We start from the raw sequence: 21,550 nt of genomic DNA on the forward strand, positions 1-21,550 counted from the left end.
ATTTTGAGATAAAGTTGGAAATTGCATTAAGAGGATAATTACATCAAAACAGGCATCTTTTCTCAAGTATTATGAGTGTGCTGGTGTTCATACCAAACCTGCCGTTACGAAATTTCAAACCGCAAAAGAAGTAATTTTGGGGCCCGGTGGCGTGGCCTAGCGGCTAAAGTCCTCGCCTTGAACGCCCTGGGATCCCATATGGGCGCCGGTTCTAATCCCGGCAGCTCCACTTCCCATCCAGCTCCCTGCTTGTGGCCCGGGAGGGCAGTCGAGGACGCCCCAATGCATTGGGACCCTGCACCCGCGTGGGAGACCTGGAAGAGGTTCCAGGTTCCTGGCTTCGGATCGGCGCGCACCGGCCCGTTGCGGCTCACTTGGGGAGTGAATCATCGGACGGAAGATCTTCCTCTCTGTCTTTCCTCCTCTGTGTATATCTGGCTGTAATAAAATGAATAAATCTTAAAAAAAAAAAAAAAAAGAAGTAATTTTGTTTTGTTAACTTTTACCTTTAATTCCAAGTTATTTCTAGCAGTTTAAGAGTGCCAAATTATTCCCAATAGTCTTCAATTTACCTTGCTAGGACTCTATGCTTGGTATATGCTTGCAATGAAAGAATCTCATGTGAACTTGAACTGTGGTAATGCAACAAGGTGGAGGAACCCACCATGGGAGGAGGGTCTGGGGAGGGGTGGGGGGAATCCCAGTACCTATAAAACTGTGTCACATAATGCAATGTAATTAATAAAAAAAAAAATTTCAGAGAGTGCCAAATTATTTCCAATAGTCTGCAATTTACCTTGGTAGTTCATCAGTGCTTTCACAGGCCAACAAAATAGCTTCGTGGGAAAGATCTGCTAGTGTATAATTCAGAGTGTTTGACAAGTGTGTTGCATGGTGTATGGAAGTATCATGGAATTCCACATCTATGGCATTATCTTCTTCATCATTATAACAGCGAATAATTCCAATGGAGTTCCACACCTACAAATACACAAGATCAAATACAAGCCTCCAAAGAACCAAAGACCCTAAAATCAATACACTAAATTTGCAAAAATTCATGAATAATTCAGTCTATATCAAGTTTTGGTTATGAAAGCTACCATATCTCCTATAACTAAATAGCCTCAAGTAGCAGTAATATCAAAACAAAGACTAATTCACAAAAAATTGACACTAACAAAAAACTAGGAACTATTAACACAACTGATGGCAATAAAAAGTCTTATTTTCTGAAATATTACCCTTGATAATTACATAAAAAGTCCTGCAAGGCCTGTATCTTTCAAAAGTAAACAAGCAAAGAAAGCCCTTATACTAGAAAATCTCACACAACAAGTAAGCAGAAATACTGAAGTTTTTAAGCTCTCAACCTTAAGGTAAAAAGCTAAACAAGTACATTCAGGACCCGGCATGATAGTGTAGCAGTTAAAGTCCTCGCCTTGAATGCACCGGGATCCCATATGGGTGCCGGTTCCAATCCCGGTGGCCCTGCTTCCCATCCAGCTCCCTGCCTGTGGCCTGGGAAAGCAGTAGAGGACGGCCCAATGCTTTGGGACCCTGCACCCGCTTGGGAGACCTGGAAGAAGCTCCTGGCTCCTGGCTTCGGATTGGCTCAGCTCCAGCCATTGCGGCCACTTGGGGAGTGAATCATCGGACGGAATATCTTCCTCTCTGTCTCTCCTCCTCTCTGTATATCCAGCTTTCCAATAAAAATAAATCTTAAAAAAAAAGTATATTCAAAATCCACTCAGAAGCATATTGGCGCCTGTGCTGTGGAGTAGTGGGTTAAGCTGCCCCTATAGTGCCAACATCCCATACGGGTAAAAGTTCAAGTCCCACCTGCTCCATTTCTGATTCCATTCCTTGCTAATATGTCTGAAAAAGCGATGGAAGATGGCTCCAACGTGTGGGCCCTTGCAACTGGACACCAGGAAGATCTTGGCTCCTGGCTTCCGTCTGCCCCAGCTCTAACCATTGTGGCCATTTGAGGAATAAACCAGCAGATGGAAGATCTTTTTTTCTCTTTCTCTCTGTAGCTGTGCCTTTCAAATAAAAATTAATAAATCTTAAAAACAAACTAAACGTGTCAATCCAAGGCTTACCATGAATCTGTGTGTGAGATGCACAGGGGTAGAAGCTGACTGGAAGGGCTTCTGCCGGGGAGTGGGCATGGGCCCTTCATAAAGCGGCTGCTGAGATGAGACCACAGGCTGATTATGAAAGCTGCCAGCCGGTTCATCACCTGCCTCCTCTTTGAGCAGACCAGTTTTCAGCATTGTTAGATCTATAATACAAAGGATAATAAAGAGAATCATAAATGCTAATGACCTGGGGGAAAGCTTTGTGGAATCTAAAATCTTCTTCCTATTTGTACTTAAAAATAGCAGCATGCTATTTGCCTTTTTCAATGTATGTTGTTAAAAGAGACAGAGCTGATACAACAATGGCAGTAAAACTGCTGAAGTCATTCGCTGTTAACCATCATTTGCTTATACTGAAAATACTAATTTTCTTTAAATCTTTGTTATTTAATTTTCTAGAAAAGTTCTTCATGTTAAAGAGGAATGCATAAAATAGAATAGTCACCTTTACAAAAATAAACAACTTGTTTAGTTCTCCAGTTGCAAATTAAAAGTTGAACCAATTTTTTTCAAAAACACCTCTTTTACTTGAAAAACAAATGCCTCTTACAGAACATAGACTTGGTTATCTGGCAAACATTTTCATGCGAATAAAGTAAACCCATTGGATAAGAAAAGTAGCTGACACAATTTGCTGTCGCTGATTAAATTTGAATTTTCAAGGGAATATTAAACATTTGAATTGACCACCACGAACTTGACAACTTACTAAAATTTAAAAACTTACAAAAATATTGGTGATACTACTAATAATTTATACTGGATAATGAAATTTGTCAATATTACATAGGTTTGGAAACATCTCCAAATTAGTATCGCATATGTAGCAAAATCAAACACAGCAAAAACAAATCCACTGGAAGTCTCACTTAGACCATCAGATTTTAATGTTGAGGAGTTGAAAGAGTTCATCAAAATTTTCAGAATACACACGGCAAGCAATCTTGAAATAATATCGTCTGCTGAATTTTGGCACAGCATCAATGAATATCCACGATTAACTGGACAGGTTTTTAGCACACTCATTTTCCAAACTAGATTTTAAAAATTGGTGAAAAAACAGATTCAAAAAATTAGTAGAAACAGATGTTTTTACAAGTTCATTTTGTACAAGAAATTTCAAAATCCATGCAGTTCTTTCACAACAAGATTTTCCCCTGAACTTTTTGAAGAAAGTCAAATTTGTATAAGTCAATTTTCTCCGCATTCTTCAAATAAAAACAACACTTGGAGATGTATACTTCTAACATATCACGGAAAATAGAATTAAAAGTAACTTGGTGCAAAAAGTTTTGAAGTCCATACATATAAGGGATCCTAAAAAGTTCATGGAAAACACATACTATGAAAAAACTCAGAAAATTTCTAACCATTTTATACTAAGTAATCCTGTTTCTAAAGATTTTTTTTTTTTTTAATTGGAAAGTCAGATTTATGGAAAGAAGGGGAGAAAACAAAGAACTTTTATCTGCTGGTTCACTCCAGCTCCACTTCTCTTCCAGCTTCCTGCCTGTGGCCTGGCAAAGCAGCAAAAGATGACCCAAAGCCTTGGACCCTGCACCCGTGTGGGAGACCTGGAGGAAGTTCCGGGCTCCTGGCTTCAATCTCTTCAGCTCCGGCCATTGTACCCACTTAGACAGTGAACAGGTGGATGGAAAATCTTTCTCTGTCTCTCCTTTCTGCAAATCTGACTTTCCAATAACAATTAAAAAATCTTGGGCCCGGCATGATAGCATAATGGTTAAGGTCCTCGCCTTGAATGTGCCGGGATCTCATATGAGCGCCGGTTCTAATCCTGGCTGCTCCACTTCCCATCCAGCTCCCTGCTTGTGTCCTGGGAGAGCAGCCAAGGATGGCCCAAAGCCTTGGGACCCTGCACCCGCTTCGAAGACCTGGAAGAAGCTCCTGGCTCCTGGCTTCAGAATGGCACAGCACCGGCTGTTGTGGCTCACTTGGGGAGTAAATCATCAGACAGAAGATCTTCCTCTCTGTCTCTCCTCCTCTCTGTATATCTGATATTTTAAAAAATAAATAAATCTTAAATAAATAAATAAATCTTTAAAAAAAAAGAACTTAATCCAGAAGCAGATGAGTTTTAACTTCTAATATGATAAATAACAATGCATAATAAGTTGCTAAAAGATTATTCTTAGGAGTCCTCAAAAAATTTTTAACGTGTAAAGGCATCCTGAGACCAAAATATTCGGGAATCACTGTTCTATAAATCCAGTATGTTTTATTTGGGAACCACTGCTCCACAAATCTTATGAGTTTTATTTTAATGCATACAGCCCAATTTGCCATTTCACACTGGTAATCTATTTGATTATATTCAAATGTGCTGTTTTATCATTTAAATTGTTACAATTTGCACTTTAGAGGTTTTAAATCATCATTTTTATTTCTTTAATAAATACAATAATACTGAGAAACCTATTTCTTCTGGAGTTAAACTGGTAGTTTGTGCCTTTCAAAGAGTTTGTCTATCAAAGTCGGCATATTTATGGGGAAAAGTTGTTCACAATATTCTCCTGTTATCTCTTTGATATCAATAGAGTGCTTTTATAGAAATACCAATTCCATACGTAATTTTAAATTTTCTTGTATCGATACATTAAAATGAATAATCTAAGACACTGCATTAAAAATACTAGCATTTCAACATATACTCAACATAGAAAAGGTAAAAGCATATCTTACACTCTCATTTTATCCAGTCTTCAAAATCTGGTTGCATTTGATACTTAACGATGCATTTCTCTTTGGAACAGCCACATTTCAGGTGCTCAATGCCCTCATGTGGTCACTGCCTACTGTAAAAGGTAGTATCAGTCTATGAGCTCTATGGTGATAACATCTTTTTCACTTTTTCTATAGCTTTTCTGCTGTTAATTTCAATGAATTCTGTCCTTCATTACTTCCTTCTTTTTTGCCTGTTTGGAATTTAATTGCTTTTTCCAGCTTGCTAAAGCAGAAACTGTATTTTTACAATATTTTAGGCATTTAAAAAATAGTTTAAATAACATATTTAATAAAAAAAGAAAAAAATGATCAACAGGGTAGACTATGACATTCCTACCAACTGAGTTGTCATCATCTTCCAAGACGTGGCTTCGCTGTCGAAGACGCCCTGAAGTCAGCAAGAAGTCATCAGCATCCTCATCATTGTTTACAGTCCTCTTTGAAAAAGGGACCTCGACCGCATTGTCACTGAGGAAATCACCAGCGATACTCGAGTCGTCTCCATCGAAGAGGTCATCGTAATCCTTTTCCACTCTATTAGATACCTTGAATAAATTAACATAAAACAGACATTAATAAGCTATTTTGAAAAATTCAAATATTCAAAGCAATATTAAAATGTATACCTACCAAGTCTGCCAGGAACAATTAGTATATACATTTATGAAGTCTGTATTTGTATTTCTATATTAAGATCTAGTCCTGGGGCCAGTGTGGTAGCCGAGTGGCTAAAGTCCTCGCCTTGCAAGCACTGAGATCCCATATGGGTGACGGTTCGTGTCCCAGGAATACCGCTACCCATTCAGCTCCCTGCTTGTGGCCCGGGGAAGCAGTAGAGGATGGCCCAAGGCCTTGGGACCCTGCACCCACGTGGGAGACCTTGAGAAGCTCCTGGCTCCTGGCTTTGGGATGGTACAATTTCAGCCATTGTGGCCACGTGGGGCCACAAAGAAGATCTTTCTCTCTCTCTCTGCTCCTCGCTGTATGTCTGACTTTCAAATAGATAGATATTTAGTCCTATATTAAATGCCCAGGCCCTTGATATAAATTCTAACACGAACATCAATAGATTAAAAAGGGCAATGTCACAAATTTTTTAAATGGCAGGAAACATGATTGTATTCTAGAAAATTATGTTTGATAAAATTTTTGAATTTGTGTATTTAAACACACAATTGGAATAATTCATAAGTAATCACAAGAGGATTCTTTGTCATTCCTCATTTAGTACTAAGAGCCCATGTGTGCAATCACCAAAAGTTGCTTTGTAATTCCCTTATTGAAAAACAAGAGCTTTGTCTGTGGTGACGGCCATAACACATTAGTAGGTATTGTAGCAGAAAAATAAATGGTAAAAGCAAAAAGGAAAAGTGGTCAGGCCTGAGTAGTGGAACAGCCTACCAAACATCCTCCTACAAGCACTGGCATTTCCTATGGGCCCTGGTTCATGTCCCAGCTGCTCCATTTCCCTTCCAGCTCTGTGCTGACAGCCTGGGAAAGTAGTATTGGATGGACCAGTGCTTGGGACCCTATACCCATGGGAGGCAGAGAAACTCCCAGCTTTGAATCATCTCACCTATGGCCGTTACAGATTTTGGAGACTAAACCAACAAACAGTAGACCACTCTGTCTCATTTCTCTCTGGCAAATTAGTCAAAGATGGCCCAAGTCCTTGGGAACAAGAACCCGTGTGGGTGACCTAGAGGAAGCTCCTGGCTCCTGGCTTCAGATCAGCTCAGCTCCGGCCATTGTAGCCACTTGGGGAGTGAGCCAGTGGAAGGGAGATCTTTATTTATGTATCTCCTCTCCATAAACTGTCCTTTCCAACAAAAATAAATGTCATAAAAAAAAGGAAAGTGGTCAATTTAGGATAGAGAAGTCTGAAGATTTCACACGAGGTAACCTTTTAACTGAATTACTTTTTCTTGACTTACCTTGTATCAGTGTTACTCACGCATATATATGTGCTGAACAATTTTAAATGGTTCACTTGGAAAATGCAAATAGTCCTCAGCAGAGCTGTCAAATTATTTCTTTGCAAAGTAAATCTTTTCAGCTCTAGCTGCTTCTTCCATATTTGTACTACTTTTCAATTTCATTCATTCTACTTAACAGCTCTGTTTAACCACGTTGGAGGTTTTTTTTACAGGCATCACACCCCCAGGTAAGTGTACACTGTCTATACCAAGCCTCCCATCTTGGTTCAATCAGCATAGTTATTTAATTTGTTATAATCTTGTGTTATTTATGACTGGACAAAAAATAACAGCCAATAACACACTACAGTATTGTGCTAGTTACTTTTATGTAATTCATCTCATCCATTTCACAAATGGAATATATAATAATCACTTTTCCTTTCTCTCACAACTTTCTTCTTTCCTTTCTTTAAAAAACTTCCCTCTCGTCAGGTCTTTTCTCTTGGGTACATTCCTCAAAGAAACTGTCGAGAAAAGTCTAAGGCTGGCTGAAAATGTTCTGGGCATCAAGTACTAGCAAGCTGGGAATTTCAATTCTCAAGTAGCTACATTCTAATTGGACCCTCTATTAATCTGAACCTGTGTTTTCAGCACAGAATTCCCTATTCATCTCTTACCAGTACCACTCCACTGTACCCAGCATTTCAAGTGCTGAACACTAACACACAAACATTCTCTGTTTTACCTTTTCTAGAGAACACATCTCCAACACCTTGCCTGAATGTCCGTGAGGACACACAAGGCAGCTGCCTAAGTGCATCTACTGCATCAAGACTCAAAGAAGGCACTTGCTCATTACAGCTATCTTCCTGTCAGCCCTGCAGCATCTAGTGCCATGGAAACCTGTATCTTTGGGAAGATAGTCAGGCACCTGAAACTGCACCTCAACCTCACCCATGAAGTGTCAGAACTCAAATTTTTGAGAAGGCAGTTTCCTATCATACTTTCATTTTCTACCCACTACAATGTAATTACTGTCACTACTTCAACTCTGTTCTATAATCTTCCAAATTTTAAAAAATTCCTTTGGTGTCGTTTTAATAGTTTCAGGAAGAGCAGAACAAATCCTTACCTTAAGTCAGCAATTCTCTGAAAACCTAAACTAAGACTTGAAATAGGTACATATGCCATGTAAGCTAAACAGTAAACCAAGGTAGGAGGTTTAAAACAAGGTAGTGCATTGAAACAGTTCAGTAAGGTGCATGACCAAGCAGAGGAAGTAAATAGGCAGCTTTGAAAGCTAAAGCTATCTTGGAGTAGAAAAAGCTTATAGGTCAAACTTTAAAAGTTTTAGCTATAAGACATTTGCCTAACAATCAACAAAACACCAGCATATTAAAGTAGCATTCACATAGCATAGTCTTTGAACAAACATTATCGGGGGGCAGGGGGCACTTTAAGAAGGGACGGCAGAAATCTTAGTAAAATGCATTTGGGAAACATTAGGTTGAACAAGTTTAAGCAGTTATCTTTACTACAGATTTACTATTAAATATCCAATAGTAACATGAACTGTCATTTTACAAGAAAATAAGGTAGCACGTGATGTCATCCTAATCTTTGAAGAAAATATTCCACTTTTGTGTAGTGGCCAGCATGCCCAGGTGCTCATGGGAGATACAACAGCTCACTGGGGCCTGCGGAGGACATCAAATACCATGGACAGCAGGACAAACTGGACAGATCTTTCAGCCAAGTTTTGACAGCAGTATCAGAACAAGTGGAGACTCTAGGGTAGACTATACCAACCAATGAACCTTGGAATCTTGGAACAACGAAATCAATACCATCTCAATTATCAAAACCACTTAGGCAGTACCAAAGGAACATGCTCCACAAGGGGGATCCTGGGATGACAAGTGGCAGTCTCCCATCTCCAGGTACCCATGTGGTTAGGTTGTAGCAGTGGCCCTCTCCTCTTCCCTCCCCTCCACCCCCAGATACAGAAAGAAAAAAAAAATTGAAAATAATTGTCTCATCCACTTTCCCCCATTCCCCAACCTTCCCTATCCTCGTTAGAAGAGATCGGACACGTTCATGGTGGTACGGCCGTAGACTCCCCATCCTCGTTAGTGGTCCACATGAGTATACATCCTTCTCAACTATGTAAATGCCATAAAAAAAATAAAATAAATATAGTAAAAAAAAAATTCGACCACATTACTTGTTACCTTACTGACTGGTGCCTTCCCACTGGTGTCACAAACATTCTCGAGGAGCCCGAGATTTCCCTCGGCATCAGTATAGGATATTCGACCACAAGTAGGATGCCAAGCCAGGCCACAAATTGCATATCCTTTCTCATGCTTCACCCTAAAAATTAGAAGCAGGTTTTCAAAATAATGTCAAGGAAAAATAAAGTGTATATTTCTTTAAGTCAATTTTAGCAAGAGAAGGTTAAATGACTTCTGAATACCTATAACTGTGTATCCTATCTTAACACTTAAAAACTTGAACTATTTCCTAATTAGAAAAAAAAAACCAACAGAAGGTCAGGCACAGTAGCATAGTGGCTTAAGTCCTTGCCTTGCATGCGCCCGGATCCCATATGGACACCAGATATAAGCCTGGCACCCCCGCTTCCCATCCAGCTCCCTACTTGTGGCCTGGGAAAGCAGTCAGGACGGCCCAAAGCCTTGGGACCCTGCACTCATGTAGGAGATCCAGGAGAAGTTCCTGGCTCTGGATCAGCTCAGTTCCAGCCACTGCAGCCACTTGAGGAGTGAATCAGCAGACAAAAGATCTTCCTCTCTGTGTCTCCTCCTCTCTGTACATATGATTTTCCAATAATAAATAAATAAACAAACCAAAAAACACTCACAGGAATGAGCAAAGAGATAAAAAGAACACTCAATCATACCTTTCCACACAGTCTTTGGTTTCCACATTCCAAACTACAATTAAGCCATTAATACTGCCTGCAGCTAAGTATTGCCCACAGGGAGACCAGGTAACCACATTGAGGGTCTATAAAGAGAAACACTGTTAAACAACAATTTAATAGAATTTGAAACCAAATATTCATTTTATTGCCAAAATCAAAACTTCAAATCCTTATTATATAATATTCTAATTATATTTGAGACAAATGACAAAATTTGCTTATTTTCAAATTTTTCAATAAAATTCAACTATCTTTTCTTTAGTTCTACTTTGGTTACCATGAGAAAAACATTCTAGCACAACATTAAAAACACAATTTAGACAATGTTAAACTCTCCTAGAGAATATACAAGGAATTCACTCTGCACTCACTGCCAAGAAAAGAAAACTAGCAAACAGAACCTTAGCAAGCCACAGGTAAACTGTTGGGATTGTTTCTTTTACTGCAAAATATGTACATATGAGTGTATGAAAGAAAAAAAAAACAGATCAATAACTTTTCTTGCTCCAAAATTCAAGAGCCTAGGTTCACCAGTTTTCTTGAAATTCACTTAACAATAAAGGCCAGGTGCTGATAAGTGCAGAATAACTTATTCTAACACTATGCTAGTTAAATGTGGCTTCTTGTAAATTAAGATTTGTTTATCAAATCTCACAAAGGAATCACAGAGGACCTAGCAAAGACCTATCTAGTGTCCAATTATAGGTCAAATGAAGAAAGACAGAAGGGACAGAAGATGGAATGTGCACAGTAGTGTGGAAGTACTGCCTTTCCAAAAACACTGAACTGCAACTTACATCCAGCACACAGTGAACACTCCCTACAGCATACTGAAACAGTCACCTATAAAACCTACCTGAGAGATGAAATTATCTGACAGCTCAAAAGGATTACTCCAAGTTTCTCTTCTGTATAGTTTAACAGATTTTTCCACAGGAACTGCCAGTAACTATTAGAGGAGATAATGTAAACCAAAGTCTATGTTAAATTCAATTTAAAGAGGAAAAATGGCAAAAAAAAAAAAAAATTTATCTAGGTAAATGTACAAAATACAAAAGCAAATTGATACTTTAATTGGCAACTATCACAACACAGAAAATGAGAGAATTTTAAGAAGCAAAACTATGGGTAACAACAGTTTACTGTTTGCATCAAAAAGAAAGAAAAATGGGGGAAATTTATAGTTCCTATTATCATTATCACGATTTTTTTACTTTACTTGAAAGTCAGAATTACAGAGGGAGAAACAGAGACATCATGCACCTGCTGATTCATTTCCCAAATGACTGCTACAGCCAAAGCTGGGAGCTAGGAACGTCTTCCGGGGTTCCCATGTGGGTGCAGGAGCCCAGGAACCTGGACTATATTCAGCTGGTTTCCTAGGCCACAAGCAGGGAGTTGGAGCACCAGTGCAGCAGCCAGGACACGGACCGGTGCCTGTATGGAACATTGGCACTGCAGGTGGAGGCAATGCTACCACACCAGCCTGCAGATACTATTATTTTTAACTAGCTCTCATCTGTTGGTTCACTCTACAAATGTCTTCAACAGCTGGGAATGAATCAGGCCTAAAGCATGAGCCAAAAACCCAATATAGGCCCCCACGTTGTGACAGGAAGCAAGCTACTTAAGCCAGGACTGCTACCTCCCATGGTATACTTCAGCAGCAAACCACAGTCAGGAGCTAGAGGAACGCCCTGAACTAAGCACTCCAGTAGGTTTATGACATAAATGCCTAAGCCAGTATCTGAACTGTTAGGTTAAAGACCTCCCCATAGCAAAGACTGGAAAATTTAAGTCACTTACCTCCCCACTTTTTGGCTGCCAAGCAAGTCTGCAGATCGATTTTGCATGTATCACATCATTGCATTTTAGTAGCAGTGGCCAACTTACAGCACATGTCTGGTTTTAAAAATGAAAAAAAAAATTGCAGAACTCAGTAATTTAAGTGGTAGTTTCTTCAAATTGGTATGTCATTCATAAAAAAGCCACTTAATGCACTTTAATTTAGTTGTAATGACACCTGATTTACCTAAATTGCTTGCAGTCATTCAGAGGAACAAAAGTGGAAGATTGCGATAATAAATAAGAATATTTCCTGTATAGAACATGCAATATACTCATTGGATAAATATATATACACTTTATACTGATGCATCTACACAAACATGTAAAACTTGAAAAGCTATATACCATGTTATGGTGGCAAAGTCAGTTCTTCAATACAGTTCAGTGTAGAAGAAAGAACTAAGCTATAACCGTGAGAGAGAATTCTTTGTCAGCCACATTATCTCTAAACAGCTGAGTTCTCTCTGTTCCCTCTGCCGATCCAGGGAGCATGTTCTTTCTACCTCCTTTAAACCCTCAACCTTATAGTAGGTTATATATGTGACTTTCCAAGCACAGTGCCCATACTTGATTCTACTACAAGACCAAACACACATCTAGTTATCTTGTAGATTTCTCATGACTGAATCATACTGCTTGAGTTATAAAGCTTAAAAATAAAATGAAAAATCTATTGCTTCTTTTGTGATTGGTTACAAAACAATTTATATTAGAATGATTACTGTGACATTTTATAATAAAAATTAAAGAAAAAAAGTACTAATTTGATCCAAGATAAAATGTAACACTCAGTATAGCATGGAAATGAGCAAACAGTGCTGACTTTATTGATGAACTTACCTGATCTGAAATTTGCCACACTCTGACAGAGCCATCACAACTGGATGATGCCTGCAGGAAGTAACAGTAACATAAGAAAGCTGGTTCAACCAATTTAACAGCTTTTTACCACCTCAGTGACATTTCCATTAACTCTCATAGAATTTTTAATACATTTAAAAACACATAAATTACCAGAAAGACGTCATTAGGATCAAAAGAGAGACTTAAAACAGGAGCCTCATGTCCTCGAAATGTTTTCTGTTGGCTGCTATCCATCACGTCCACAATTTTAACTAGGAAGTCACTGTGAATAATGAGAGCGATGCCCATGAATAAGTGAGAATACATACACCTCTAGCAAAAGTTGCACCCCAAATAGTTCAAGATCAATAGTAAATACTACAGTTTCTTTACAGCAACTTGTAAATTTTGGCAGCCAAATTTAATGAGTTATCTTTAGCTTTGGCTCTATAAAAATTGTGAAGTCAAGATTTTCATCATTTTAAAACATAAACACACCCTAAATGGCATTTTTAGTTACACGCTAAGCTTCTATTATTTGCTGATTTAATCTAAGCTGCAACTATTTTTTAGAGTAATAAGCCTTTCTCTCCCAACAATTCAACCAATTACATTTTTTTCCTATGACAACCACTAAGGAAAACTGTATAAAACCTGAATTGTTGTAGTCCAGGTTTTGCCTAATATAACTTTAAGAAATTACATCAGGCCATCACATTTCCCCAGTCTTTTTCCAAATTTATCAAATGCATAGTGTGGAAAATAATACATTTCAAATAGTAAGGCAGCACAAACTTATGCTCAAAAACCTTCACTACAGGTGGGCGTTTAGGGCAGAGGGTAAGACTCTATCTGGGGCTTGGCATGGTGACCTAGCAGCTGAAGTCCTCGCCTTGAATGCACTAGAATCCCATATGGGTGTCTATCTAATTCCAGTGGCCCTATTTCCCATCCAGCTCCCTGCTTGTGGCCTGGGAAAGCAGTTGAGGATGGCACAAAGCCTTGGGACCCTGCACCTATGTGGGAGACCTGGAAGAAGCTCCTGGCTCCTGGCTTCTGGCTTCGGATCAGCTCAGCTCTGGCCACTGCATCTGCTTTGGGAGTAAATCATCAGAAAGATCTTCCTCTCTCTGTTTCCTCCTCTCTGTATATCTGGCTTTCCAATACAACATAAATCATAGAAAAAAAAAAACACAAAAAAAAGTATGTCTTAAAAAAAAAAAAAAAGACACTATCTGGATGTGACATCCCTCTCAGAGTACCTGGGTAGAGTTCCCAGCTTCCTGCCAATGTGTGCCCTGAGAGACAGCAAATGACAGCTCATGTAGCTGATTCCCTGGCACCCATGGATTAGACGCAAATTGAGCTCAAGGCTCCTGCTTTGGACCAACCCAAACCTGGCTATTGCGGACATCTACGATGGAACAATCCTATCTCTCTGCCTTTCAAATATATCCAGAAAAACAAAAAAAGACCTTTACTAAACATGAATACAAAAATGAAGTAACCCCAGCCCTAGAAAAATGAGGTAACAAGCATTCTAAAAATACTATCAAAACAAACGGATAAACCTTATTGCATTAAACACTATTTCCTTTTATTTGATATCAAAAAGTCTTACCTAGACCCAGCTGCAATTTTGGAACCATCTGCATTAAAGACCACATGGTTTGCATTCGTAGTGAAACGAGTCAGTATACCATCTGGAACTCCTTCTGGAAATGTATGGACTTGAATAGTATTATTAGAAACTGCAGTGACCAATTTCCCATTCTAAAAGAAAAAGAAAGAACACCAACAAAGTCAAATCAATAACAACTTTTCCATAGTTAAAAATCATATAAAAAGAAAAAAATTATAAATGTACATCAAGTTAAGAAAAAAAAATCAGGGCCGGGCGGCATGGCCTAGTGTCTAAAGTCCTCGCCCTGAATGCGCCAGGATCCCATATGGGCACCAGTTCTGGTCCCGGCAGCTCCACTTCCCATCCAGCTCCCTGCTTGTGGCCTGGGAAAGCAGTGGAGGACGGCCCAAAGCCTTGGGACCCTGCACTCGTGTGGGAGACCAGGAAGAAGTTCCTGGATCCTGGCTTTGGATGGGCGCAGCACCGGCCGTTGTGTTCACTTGGGGAGTGAATCATCGGATGAAAGATATTCCTCTCTGTCTCTCCTCTCTGTATATCTGACTTTCCAATAAAAATAAAACAAATCTTTCAAAAAAAAAAATCATTGTGCAAGTTTCCTAAAATACACCCTCACAGAAAAAATCTGCTTAAAAAACAAGAACAAAAACAAATAAACAAACAAACCCCTTCATTCTAGGGGCAGCGCAATGACTCAACTGGTTAATACTCTGCCTGCAAGTACTACAGGTGTCGGTTCATGTCCTGGCCACTCCACTTTCCATCCAGTTCTCCGCTTTATGACCTGGGAATCCAGCAGAGTGGCCCAAAAGCTTTAAGACGCTGCAACCACGTGACAGACCTGGAAGAAGCTCCCGACTTCAGATTGGCTAACCTCTGGCCATTGTGTTCACATGGAGAGTGAACCAGTGGACAGAAGATCTTCCTATCTCTCCTCTTTGTAAATCTGATCTGCAATTTCCAATAAAAAATTATCAAATCTTTACAAAATATGTAGACATATTTGAACAGTATTATAGGTATCATAAAAATGGAGATGCAATAGAACTCTGCACTTAGTTGTGGTCTCAGTGAGGAAAGAGAACATCAGAAGGCAGGCCACAGTAATCACCATAGCACTGTTCTACCTTCTCACAATAAAATCATTGTAGGGCTTTTTGGAGACCACAGTCTAAATACAGATCCCATGGCACATAGCGGGATGTGCATCAGCAAAGTGGCGGAGAGGATTGCCACAACCTAGAAGACAGTGTGGAACCGACTTTCCCTGGAGCCTTGACAACAGCCAACTCCGCTGCTAACCTTGGTCTCTGATTTCTTGCCTTTTGACCTGTGAAACAGTTAACCGTACTAGTAGTAGTGGTGGTGGTTTGCAATACCAGCATTAGCAAACTGCCACAAATTTTTCTTCTTCACATGCAAGCAGGCTTCAAAAAGTTCACGGAGGGCCTGGCACTATAGCATAGTGGTTAAGGTCTTCGCCTTGAACATGCCGGGATCCCATATCGGTCCCGATTCTAATCCCGGCAGCCCCGCTTCCCATTAGCTTCCTGCTTGTGGCCTGGGAAAGCAGTAGAGGATGGCCCAAAGCCTTGGGACCCTGTACCTGTGTGGGAGACCTGGAAGAGCCCCTGGCTCCTGGCTTCGGATTGGCTCAGCTCCAGCCATTGCGGCCGCTTGGGGAGTGAACCATCAGATGGAAGATCTTCCTCTCTGTCTCTCCTCCTCTCTGTACATCTCCCTTTCTAATAAAATAAAAAAATCTTTCAAAAAAAATAAAAAAACAAATCTTTCTGAATAGTATCATGGTCCCTTAGATGTGAGGAGCTGCTTCAAGTTGAAGCTGAAATTCCTATTTCCTTCTCAGCCACTGGCTGCAAGAAATTCACCTTGAAGTTGACAATGAACACAAACTTCATGCTTTTTAAAATACATATATCTATTTATTTTTATTGGAAAGGCAGATTCACAGAGAGAAAGATTTTCCCAGCTGCTGGCTTTGGTCTGGTCCAGCATGGACCATCTGGCTATTGCAAGCATTTGGAGAGTGAATCTATGAATGGGAGTTCTACCGCCTCGCTCATAAATAATTTTATTTTCTTTATTTTGTTTTTCTTTTTTAAGATTTACTTATTTCTTTTTATTGGAAACGCAGATATAAAGAGAGGAGGAGAGACAGAGAGGAAGATCTTCTGTCCGATGATTTGGCTGGAGCTGAGCCAATCCAAAGCCAGGAACTTCTTCCAGGTCTCCCAAGCGGCTGCAGGGTCCCAAGGCTTTGGGCCGTCCTCAACTGCTTTCCCAGGCCACAAGCAGGGAGCTGATGGGAAGCGGGGCCGCCAGGACTAGAATTGGCGTCCATATGGGATCTCAGTGTGTGCAAGGCGAGGACTTAAACCACTATACTATCACGCCAGGCCCAATTTTTTTTCCTTAATTTGTAATAAGACTTTAAAGTGGCAATATTGTGGGCTGGTGTTGCACTGCAACATATTAAGCCACTTCTTCTAATGCCAGCATCCCACATCCGAGCACTGGCACAAGTCCCAGCTCCACTGCCACACCAGCTCCCTGCTAGTGTTCCTGGGACAGCACTGGAAGATGGTCCCTGCCACCAACACAGGATCCTGAGATGGAGCTTCGAGTGCCAGCCCCAGCCGCTCTGGTCTTTTGGGAATGAACTAGAGGATAGACAATCTTCCTGTCACTCTTTCAAATGAATAAAATACTTTTTTTTTAAAAGGTCAGATTTCAAAAATATATTTAACTTGGAGCAGTATGTTGGCTCAACAGGCGAATGCTTCACCTGCAAATGCAGCATCCCATGTGGATGCCAGGTTGTGTAAGCTCAGTCTCCCTAGTGTGCCTGGGAAGCACTTGAAAGATGGCCTAAGTCCTTGGCCGCCTATACCCACGTGGCAGGCCTGGAAGGAGCTTTTGGCTCCTGACTTTGCCCTGGCCTACCCCCAGCCGTTGCAGGCATGTGCAGAGTGAAGCAGCGGATCAAAGAGCTCTTTCTCTGTAACTATAGCTCTCAAATAAATCAAATAAATCTTTAAAAGAAAGCACACATACTCAAAACTTATAAAAATCATTTTTATCCCAGCATGAAAATCATATCGGCTGACATAACTACTTTGAATACCTTCAGAGCACATGAATACGCCTTTTCTCCAACATTAATGGACTTCGGATCATCATCATCCAAGTCTTCCCAAATCCGCACATCTCCATCACTTCCACAAGTCACAATGTAACTGTGAAGGAAACACATCCATTAACAAGGTATCCAGCTGTGGGCCTGTTAACCTTCCAATGAAACTTTTTGTCTTTTCATTTATCACTTTTAAATGAAATAAAATCAAAGTATTAGCCAATATTTTTCTTGTACATACAATCTTCTATGATACAGCCTGTTAACTTTACCACGTCAGTGAAATGCTTTCTGCAGTTCTTGTCTGGCATCAATTTTCTGTAATAACGTAATAAAGGAGTACGTCACCTCTGCAGCACCGGGAATCCTGTCTACCTCGCACCACTGCTTCCCCAGCATCGAACAGTGTGCAGACAGAAACCTTAACAAGCTTTTAGTGAATGAATAAATGGATAGATGCCCGGTCCATTTATCTAAAAGGTTATAATCCATCTCTCCCTTCCAAACACTTTTTTTTTTAAAAGATTTATTTTTATTACAAAGTCAGACATACAGAGAGGAGGAGAGACAGAGAGGAAGATCTTCTGTCCGATGATTCACTCCCCAAGTGAGCCACAACGGGCCGGTGTGTGCCGATCTGATGCCGGGAACCAGGAACCTCTTCCAGGTCGCCCACTCGGGTGCAGTGTCCCAGTGCATTGGGCCGTCCTCGACTGCTTTCCCAGGCCACAAGCAGGGAGCTGGATGGGAAGTGGAGCTGCCAGGATTAGAACCGGCGCCCATATGGGATCCCGGGGCGTTCAAGGCGAGGACTCTAGCCTCTAGGCCACGCCGCCGAGCCCTCCAAACACTTTCTTATTGTAACCTAGAAAACAAATCCTTTCAAACACAAGATTTGAGGCATTCACTGCTGAAAAGCAAAAATGAGTTTGTCCCAGGAAACGGCTGCTTCTTTTAGTTTCCAAGGGTAACTGGGAAAGTATCTGCACTTCCTAGGGACTACTGGCAGTAGGTATGCTGAGATGCACAAAGTGGCAGGTGCCAGCTGGGAAGGTCAGTGGGAAATTATAGACTAATCATATAATGAAATTAGTGAGATAATAATAAAAAAGTTAATCTGGGCCCGGCACTGTAGCCTAGTGGTTTAAAGTCCTCGCCCTGAATGTGCCATCATCCTACATGGGCACCAGTTCACCAGTTCTTGTCCCAGCTGTCCCGCTTCCATTTAGCTCCCTACTTGTAGCCTGAGAAAACAGCTGAGGACGGCCCAAGGCCTTGGGATCCTGCACCCGCATGGGGGACCTGGAAGAAGCTCCTGGCTCCTGAACTCAGATTGGCTCAGCTCTGGCCATTGTGGCCACTTGGGGAGTGAACCAACGGATGGAAGATATCTTTCTCTCTGTAAATCTGACTTTCCAATAAAAATAAATCTTTTCTTTTTTTTTTTTTAAGTTTAACACTAAATTATATCTTCTTAGATTTATTTATTTGTTTGAAAGACAAAGCAACAGAGAAAGATCTTCCATCTAGTGGGCTACTCCCTCAAATGCCCACGATAGCCAGGGTTAGGGTAGGAGTAAACCAAGTGCCAGGAACATCACCCAGGCCTCCACAGGGGTGGCAGAAACCGGAGCACTTGACCCATCATCTGCTGCCTCCTAGACACAGCAGCAGGCAGCAGTGGGCAGCTCAGACTTGAACCAGGCAGGCAATCAACATGCAAGATGGGTTTCCTAAGTGGTTTCTTAGCAGTGCTTTAACACCTTTCCCAACATTGCTTTTTTTTTTTTAAACACTTATTTTTATCAGAAAGGCAGATTTTACAGAGAGAAGGAAACGGAGAAAAACATCTGTCCACTGGTTCACTCTCCAAGTGGCTCCAGTGGCTGGAGCTGAGCTGATCTGAAGCCAGGAGCAAGGAGTTTCTTCCAGTTCTTTCATGTATGTGCAGGGTCCCAAGGTTTGTACCATCCTCTGTTGCTTTCCCAGGCCATAAGCAGGGAGCTGGATGGGAAGTGGAGCAGCCAGGACAGGAGCCAGTGACCACATGGATTACTGCCATGTGCAAGGTTAGGACCAACCAACTGAAGCATTATACAGGGCCCTAATTTTTCATAGATAGTATAGTGATACAAATAGAGATTTTGGTATATTAGAACACTTCAGGGGGAAAAAAGCAATATCCTTACTATATTAAATTTTATGTTTTAAAACACAAAAGTATTTGGAATCATATTTCAAATTTGTAAAAACCAATATGAGGACCTGGAACAGTAGCCTAGTGGCAAAGTCCTTGGGCTCCGGTTCGTAACCCAGCAGCCCTGCTTCCCATCCAGCTTCCTGCTTGTGGCCTGGGAAAGCAGTGGAGGACGGCCCAAAGCCTTGGGTTCCTGCACCCGCATGACAGACCTGGAAGTAGCTTCTGGCTCCTGGCTTTGGATGAGCTCAGCTCCAGCCATTGCCGCCGCTTGGGGAGTGAATCATTGAATGGACAAATTTTCTCTGTCTTTCCTCCTCTGTAAATCTGACTTTACAATAAAAATAAATTTAAAATTTTTTTTCTAAAATTATAATTTTTTAAAAAGTGAAATACGGGCCCAGCGGCATGGCCTAGTGGCTAAAGTCCTCGCCTTGAATGCCCCGGGATCCCATATGGGCGCCAGTTCTAATCCCGGCAGCTCCACTTCCCATCCAGCTCCCTGCTTGTGGCCTGGGAAAGCAGTTGAGGACGGCCCAATGCATTGGGACCCTGCACCCGCGTGGGAGACCCAGAAGAGATTCCCGGTTCCCAGCTTCGGATCGGCGCGCACCGGCCCGTTGCAGCTCATTTGGGGAGTGAATCATTGGATGGAAGATCTTCCTCTCTGTCTCTTTTCCTCTCTGTACATCTGACTTTGTAATAAAATAAATAAATCTTTAAAAAAAAAAAAGTGTGAAATACACAAAAACACTACCATCACAGAAAATGCTTTCTCTCTTTGCTGGCCATCAATAATTATTTTTTACACCTCTGAGCTTTTGAAGAATGTTATACATTAACTACAGCACCAGTATTCTAAGAAATAAGTTCTCTCAACCTTAACTGTGTTTAGTCCAAAACATGAAGAATCTTTCATAGTAAGATGCGAAATTTTTAGGGAAATGCAATTAATGAAAACGAAGTTGAGTCCTGGGAAGACACTGAGACCTGTCCCTGCAAAAGCAGGTAAGAAGTGTGCCAACTGCATTCAACAACGCTGAAAAGGTGAATTATTTCATGGCAAAACTCCCTTAAATGCAGTTTGGGATACCTTAACCCGTGGGGGGGAAAAAAAACTTTTGCTGGAAGTTTTATTTTTAGTTGAATAAATCTACATGCTGTGCCAAAGGGAAATAGAGCCATCTTGACTCAAAGGAACCATATGAATTCTGTCATTAAAAATACCGAGGATTCTATTTCTGAAGAAAGGCATTCTGAATGGAGAGAGTTTATTTTAAATATGTGTGCGTGTGCGCGTGTATATGGGGGAAGCGCTGAAATATTTAACCATTTCTGCTCCGAACATCAGGATTCTACCAGTGAGTCGAATTTGTTATTTTGCCAGGCACCTGAGAAGCTAAAAGAAAAATCTCTCTTTTCAGAGCTCAAATTTAATTTTCAATTTCTCAATTTTTGAATTTCATTAAGAACCACTATTTACTCTATATGTTATATCAAAACTGTAAAATAATTATCCTGAACTATATTGTAGGCATTGTTATTATATAGAATAAAATTAATTTCCGGGCTAAAAAAAAAAAAGAAAAATCTCTCTGATGTAAGCAGATTACTAACACGAAGCACGGAGAAGGGGGGAAGCCGCCGGCGTGGCATGAGTCTGGCATTTAAGATCGTAACTTTTCCAGGACGCTCAGAATCCAACAATAAGAAGGAAACCTGCAGATTCCAAGCCGATCCCCCGCCTCATCTGCCCGTCTCCCCCGGCTGACAGCACGCGGACAGAGCTGGCCCCCCGAAACATCGTTCCTCAACCAACCTTACCTCCCAGAATCATCAAAGCAGACATCCGTGTGTCCCTCTGTATGTCCGTATCTCATCGGTTTCTGAGTGGCCGGCATCTTTTCCCTTTATCTATCTCAGCCAGTTTTATTTCAAAGAGGAGGAAAGCCGGAGGCAGAAGGGGACGCTTGTCCGGAGCCCCGTCTCCCCCAGGGGCGGAGGCAGCCCCGCCACCAGCCAGGAGGCAGCCCTCTTCAGGGTGGGCGCGGGGTGACCGTGCCGCGGAGCCTGAGGTGAAGAGAAGCCCGAACAGCCGCTTCCCGCGCTCCGGCGCG

The 21,550-nt window shown here is 41.0% G+C and overlaps 1 protein-coding gene across 1 annotated transcript in view; it reads right to left on the reverse strand.

Annotated features, from left to right (window-relative positions):
- WDHD1 (WD repeat and HMG-box DNA binding protein 1) overlaps window positions 1-21,471 on the reverse strand; it is a 57,598-nt gene extending 36,127 nt beyond the window's left edge. The window contains exons 1-12 of the mRNA XM_058666472.1: window positions 21,258-21,471; window positions 17,228-17,339; window positions 14,062-14,213; window positions 12,612-12,723; window positions 12,438-12,488; window positions 11,556-11,651; window positions 10,606-10,698; window positions 9,726-9,832; window positions 9,037-9,178; window positions 5,224-5,431; window positions 2,106-2,287; window positions 797-981 (exon numbers count right to left, since the gene is read on the reverse strand). Of these exons, the coding sequence (XP_058522455.1) occupies window positions 797-981; window positions 2,106-2,287; window positions 5,224-5,431; window positions 9,037-9,178; window positions 9,726-9,832; window positions 10,606-10,698; window positions 11,556-11,651; window positions 12,438-12,488; window positions 12,612-12,723; window positions 14,062-14,213; window positions 17,228-17,339; window positions 21,258-21,334 (1,517 nt within the window). The 5' untranslated portion in view covers window positions 21,335-21,471. The remainder of the gene's footprint in view (window positions 1-796; window positions 982-2,105; window positions 2,288-5,223; window positions 5,432-9,036; window positions 9,179-9,725; window positions 9,833-10,605; window positions 10,699-11,555; window positions 11,652-12,437; window positions 12,489-12,611; window positions 12,724-14,061; window positions 14,214-17,227; window positions 17,340-21,257) is intronic.
- Window positions 21,472-21,550: the final 79 nt, after the last annotated feature.

The sequence above is a fragment of the Ochotona princeps genome, chromosome 6 (assembly GCF_030435755.1).
Source record: "Ochotona princeps isolate mOchPri1 chromosome 6, mOchPri1.hap1, whole genome shotgun sequence".
NCBI lineage: Eukaryota > Metazoa > Chordata > Mammalia > Lagomorpha > Ochotonidae > Ochotona > Ochotona princeps.